Source organism: Prunus mume, linkage group LG1 (assembly GCF_029339155.1).
Source record: "Prunus mume cultivar Tortuosa linkage group LG1, ASM2933915v1, whole genome shotgun sequence".
Classification (NCBI taxonomy): domain Eukaryota; kingdom Viridiplantae; phylum Streptophyta; class Magnoliopsida; order Rosales; family Rosaceae; genus Prunus; species Prunus mume.
In genome coordinates this window covers 7,893,283-7,899,638 of record NC_142698.1, presented here as the reverse complement: position 1 = coordinate 7,899,638, position 6,356 = coordinate 7,893,283, and the positions used below count along the sequence as shown (strand labels likewise).

At 36.5% G+C, this 6,356-nt stretch overlaps 1 protein-coding gene across 1 annotated transcript; it reads right to left on the bottom strand.

Moving 5' to 3' along the window:
• Positions 1-1,980: 1,980 nt before the first annotated feature.
• Positions 1,981-3,975, bottom strand: LOC103333551 (ethylene-responsive transcription factor ERF060). Its single transcript, XM_008236407.3, has one exon. The coding sequence runs from the start codon at positions 3,417-3,419 to the stop codon at positions 2,295-2,297; it is 1,125 nt and encodes a 374-aa protein (XP_008234629.2). The 5' UTR covers positions 3,420-3,975; the 3' UTR covers positions 1,981-2,294.
• Between the last annotated feature and the right edge of the window lie 2,381 nt (positions 3,976-6,356).

Below are 6,356 nucleotides of genomic sequence, written 5' to 3'. Positions count from 1 at the left end.
TAAAAGCAAAGTAGGTGGCTAGTTGTTTTTGTTTTATTTTTCGTCACACAGAATAATTTCTTCATATACAAGGCATAACTCTTTTTTCCCACTCTCCTGCGGTAAAGAGACCTATGATCAAATCATATCCTTTAGTTATCATTCCATTATTTGCTTTTTGGCCACATAAATGGTTAACTATGATTCTGTTCCTCTATGTGCAATTTAAAATGGTACCAAAAGTCTCTAACATAGACCTTAGAAACCTCAAAATGCATATTTAATTCTAGATTAAGGACAAATGGAAAATTAGAATCTTTTGCTTACATTACACTTGAAGGCACCTCACAAAGCCACATCATTGAAACCTGTAAAGTGGAATAACCAACTTGGCCATGAACTTTTTCCACCCTCGAAGGAATCCCTTTAACAAGATGCAAGTTTCATTCCCATTCACACACCTTTTTGGCTTAAATTTGGATGCTTTGGACAATATTTAAGGTAAAGTGAACAATTGAGAAAGAAACTGTGAGATCATATTCAAAAGTTGACTCGATACAAGTCAAAATGTGTAAGTTCCCCTTGCACATCGGAAGAATACAACACTAAACTCAAATATATGCAATCATCTAATAATGGTACCAAGACCTTAACAAGTATTGAATAATTAAACTTAAACTTAGGTGATTAAAGTGAGGACAATATCGGTGTAGTGTCCTTTATAGGACTCGTGATACAACAAAGACAAATATTATGAAGAAAGGATTCTTGGTGGCCCGGAAATAAGCTTTCAGAGTCTCTTTCCTTATCAAAATGTTTAGCAGTGTGAACTTGTCTACGCATGCTGCCGAGAAGGAAAGAATAGAATATTGAATTTTATACATATTTTAGGGCTCTCTTCTTTTCTAATCTTGAATTCTTGGGATGGTGGCCTCAAATCTTCTTATCTCTGGCCGGAAGGGATAAGATAATGTGTAGCCGGTTAAGTGGGATCAGCAGCAACCCATGGTTTGGCCATTCCCACCTGTCAATCTCATTCAAAGATGCAAATAAGAAAATTACAGAATCCCATAAAGTGGGAGGTGATCCAAGATGCTCCCATTATCCTCCTTTTGGGATCTAAATTTGCCGAAGCAAAATGCTGCCAAAGTCATCTCCATGAACAGTTGGCTTTGATTCATTTTTGTAAAACAACTTCACAAATATTTCAAATTACAAATCAAAGTTGAGTGACTATCAGATAACTAAATTTGTATTTCATCACTCACGCTCAATCCATGAGTGTTTTCTGCTCATGAATCTAGGATTTACCCTTCATGTACTTTTCAAGAATAAAAGCTTTATAAATTGAGAAGCATAATTACCATTAACCAAATTCTGAGTTTATGAACTCCAACTCTATGAGTGTATCAGCTTTTCATATTACTCCAGACCTTATTTATTTCTAGCAAGTAAGATGCTACTCAAATGAAAAAAAGAAGTAAGATGCTACCGAGTCACCTGTCATGTCAGTTGGAAACTCACAATAAACTCTTGAGACGAGATTAACATATGATTTGCTATGTTTGTGTGTTCTATTTACTATCAGTGAAGTAAACTGAGACCACGATTTTGCATTATTTAGCTTACTTACCCTCTTGTTTGTGTCCTATGTTTCTGTAAGTCGTGAATTTTTGCACCAGGTGAAAAAATGTTTGTGCAAGCCCTCTTGAACTTCATAATGCCCAGGCGGTTTGAAGCCCATAATAATCATACAGCGTGCGATATATAAACGAACATCACCAGGAAAAGTATTTTTCTTTTTCCTGTCATGGCCGCATGCCTGTGCTAATATTCTAGTCACACATTATAGAATTTCCCAAACTCCACTTTCCATCAGAATTTGATCATGTTTTTCGTCGTCTTCTCCTCTTTCACAGTTTTTTTAAAATTAATTTTTTGCTATTTACTTGAAGAGATAGAATCACACACCATCACATGCTCTTCATGTTACACAAAATATAGAAAAAGTAGAACAATTAACACTAATAAAAGGAACTGTTTAATTACACTGACCTGAAAGGATAACCAGAAATCTCCATAGTCATGCAAGGAACAAAAATTACCAGCAGACCAAAATGGGGAAATCATTACATATAGCAGACTCATCATCCTATGAACTAATAACTAGGACTGAGGAAAACCTCTGCAAATGTAAAAAATTCATTGCAGAAGCACCTGGCTACACCAAACTGGACCTAAAAGGCTAAAACCCAAACTAGACACAAACTAAAGTTAAAGCGAGAAATAGCAAAGATTACATTATCATAAGAACTTTATATAGCAGACCAGTCAATCTCCACTGAAGGGTACTTCTCTAGTCCGAAATTCTCAGCCTCATCCCATTGAGAATCCGAAAATTCCAAGAAGGTAATGTCGGATTCCGGCGAAGAGGACCCGGCTGAAGACTCAACGGACTGAGATGGCGAAGATGAGATCTCCGGTCTATAGCACTCTACACCAGTTAACTCGCATTCACCTTTCAATTCAGTTTTCAATGAAACCTCTGAAGGAGATGATATCGCTGGCTTTCTCTCTGCCACAGAACAGAGCTCCCCTGTTTTCCCCTTTTTCGCCGAATTAGCAGCCAAACTCTGGCAAATTGCTTGAAGCTTGGCATCCACTGAGGAGTGGAGAGGCTTATAGTGGCCAAAATCACCAGAGACATGAGCCCCTTGGTGCTTGAGATGAGGGAAATTGAGCCGAGCAAAGTCTCCCCTGAGCTTATAAGCAGCTTTATCATAAGCTAAAGCCGCTTCTTCAGCAGTGTCAAAGGTACCAAGCCATAGGCGGGTTCGGTTCTTGGGAAGTCTAATCTCAGCAACCCACTTGCCCCAATGCCTCTGCCTCACTCCCCTGTAGAGCTTTGTGGGTTTGGAGGGAGCACCAACTTGCTTCATTGGGATGGCTTTTGGGGTGAGGAATTTCAGGGTGCGAGGGTTTTGGTGCTGATATTGGTTTTGCAGTGAAGCTGGAGAAGCAAGAGCAGCAATTTGTTCCTTTTGTTGGTGTTCCTGCTGTTGTTGGAGGACCATTTGGGTTTGGATTTGAAGAATTTGAGATGGTGTAAGTTGGTTAAGCCCTATTGAACCTGTTTGCTCAAAACCCACTTGATCAAACATGTGGGTTGTCGATGGTGAGCAAAAGTCAGGGTACAAATTGGGCTGAGAAGAGTAGAGTGGAGGATGGTAAGTGTAAGAAGAAGGGTAGGAAGAAAAGGAAGAAGAAGTAGAAGGAGAGGTTGGTGAAGAAATAGAAGAAGAAATAGATGTCAAAGAAGAGGTTGCTGAAACACTTTTCATAAAAGGCATAAGTGCTTTCATGAGCTGATCCTCCCTCAAGGAATCTGATAAATCTGGTGTCATTGAGCTGCTGCTGTAAAGATCTATAGCTGTTGCCATGTAGTCACAAAAGGGTTAAAAGCTAGAATATAAGACAGAAAATATATTTCCTTAAACCAACCTGTTTCTTACCAAAATCAAAGAACAGGTAGACTAAATCCAACAAGAAGAAAAATTACCCAGATTAAAAGAACAAGGTTTTTTGCACAAAGAAAAACTAAACAGGCTTAAAAAAAACAACCTTTGGGGGACAAAAATAAACCCTCCTAGTTGATAAAAGAAAAGCTTAAAACTTTATACTGAAAAAAAGGGAGAAAAAACCTGGATCACTGTTCTGAATCACCTGCTTTCAGAAATACCCTTCTGGGTTTGCTTTGTTTTATCACAATTGATGTAATTTCCAATTAAGATTCCAAAAAACAAGCCCCAAAATATATTCTTTCGAAAAACAGACGATGACAGAAAGGGATTCAGAGAAGAGGGGTTCAAAGGGAAAGGGGAAGGAGTTGAAGAACAAGCAAAATTATCAACACAGTCGCAAGAAAAGCTCTCTCTCTCTCTCTCTCACTCTTTCTGTTTTTGTGGCCTCACTTTGGTGTATTTGGCTCTCATGTGCTTCCTTGGATCACTTGCTCTCTGCTTATATAAGCCTCAAGCCAAGTGGCTCTCTCTGGCTTAAGCCTCCGGTTCTCTCTCTAACCACGTTTTTCTTCATTAATTAATCATTTCTGCCTCGTCAACTTCAAAGATACCTTTATTCGATGTGGGCTCCGAATGACGACATGACACGTTTTCGTGCATTGTATTTAGTGACGGGCAGTTGTCTGTTGATGAGCCAGGGCTTTACACGTGGCTATCTTCGATTTGCTCGATTAGGTTGACTGTTGTATGCTCGCGTTAGCAAATTTTGGATTTTCATGCGTTTTGTCGTTTACGCTGTTATGACTCGCCTTTTCACTGCCACCTCAACCTCAGCGAAAATTGCTATGGCACTGAGTCTCTGTTTTTTTGTTATCACATTCGGTACTAGACCATTAATATGGACCGTTGATTTTTTTTTATTTTTTTCTGAAAACAAAAATCAGCATCAAGGAATTTGGTGTCCTTACGCCATTTTAGATCTTTCTTTCAGTTCAAATCTGAATTAAGAGTGTCCAAGGACGTAAGTTAATAATACTAGTTTGGACGCACACCACAATGGTCCTCTCATGATCAAGACAATTCATTTTTGAAATAATCATTTTTCGGCATCTTTATAAATAAAAAAATTAACCGAAAATCATTTGACCATTTGATTATTATCGTGAATAGTTTCTGTTTAGTTAAATAGAAAAATGGAAAGTTCCAACTTTCATTTTCATTTTAAAATATTATTTTCAACTTGACATTAATGTAATGAGAGCTGATTTTCTTACTCTTCTTTTATTCAGTTATACTCTCTCTGTTAGAAATGGTATATTCCCGCTCCTTTTTTATCCATTTATACTCATTTTTTTGTTATAGTAAAAACTATTAAAAAAACGAAAGATAGTGTACGTGGACAAAAAGAGAGTGGGAAAATCACCACCCAATGTAATATGATATTAATAGATTAGAGTTGCTTCTAAATCAAAAGTGTCATGACCAACTAATGCAAGTATTAATGAATAATATCAACATGACAACACATTTAAATGGCATTGTATAAAAATGTCTTAATTATCTTTTCGTTAAAGGCATTTTTTTTCTTGGTTTTGCTAAGGGAATGTTCATGTGTACAATGCCATTGGTATATTGGTTGGTGAGTGTTAGCTTATTCAACATGATTAATTAATCAATTTTGGTCAAGATTGATTAGTACTTAAAACAAATCCATTCAAACATGGCATGGCACACACGCTATAACAAATTCATCACTTTCAATAGCATTATATCGATTCAAATTTCAACCAAGGAAGCCTCATTGGCATTAAGGTATAGACATTCCAATTAAAATTGTAAATTCAAAACAATCAAATAAAGATAAAGCTTGAAAAAACCAAGTCACAACAATACAAAGAAAACTCTTACATAAAAGAAGTGAAAAACAGCATAGAAGAGCCAAAAAAATCTGTGTAACTTATTCTAAATATAAAGAAACAGCAAAAAGAATAATAAAATAAGATGTAGATAACCATCCTTTTTAGGTAATTATTATGAAATTCTATTGTTATTATGAGGTTAGTGAGGTTCATAATGACATGTAGATAAACTGATGCGAATAAAATTAGATGGTGATGATGAGATTAATTAGTGATGTCAATTAGATAAAGCCGAATTAATAAGTTTGATGCTTTCATGGGTTGTGGGTCAGTTGGGGCCGCAAAGCAAACGATGCAAGGGTAAGGAGTGACGATAGTTTGAGAGGGACCCGACAACATTATATCATCAATTGCGGCGCATGCTCTGATCTGAGAGTAGAAAGAGAGAGAAAAGGAGAGGGATATGGTGGATTCTTGAGGTTCTCGAAAAGCCAATTTGGCTTCATCACGCAATTCTATGACCCCAATCAACCTGCCCCACTATTGCCACTTGACTACATAGGTGGTAATCTTTGACGCCATATGGTTGATTACAAGACTAGAAAACAACATAAAATAATTAATTCGGGTTGGGTTGGGTCAGCCTATTTAATAATATAGTCTTGTTGTATTGAAACCATATCAATTTACTCACCTTTTGTTTGGATGAGGAAAAATAACTTGTAATTTATCTCAAATTCAAACATTGAAATCTTTAATTCCCAGAAATTGAAGTGATGGAAATCTAAATTTTATTATTTTAGAATTTTATGTAATTTTCAATTCCTTCATCTAAACGGAATGTCATAGACGTCATGAAATGGTGTCACTGCACAAGACCCTTGAGAATGCATCATATTTACACAATTATGTGCGTAATAGAGTTAATATGACATGCTTTATTTTCGTCGTTACATAAAAAGTAATTACGGGTGAAATGTTATAATAAAGAATGTAT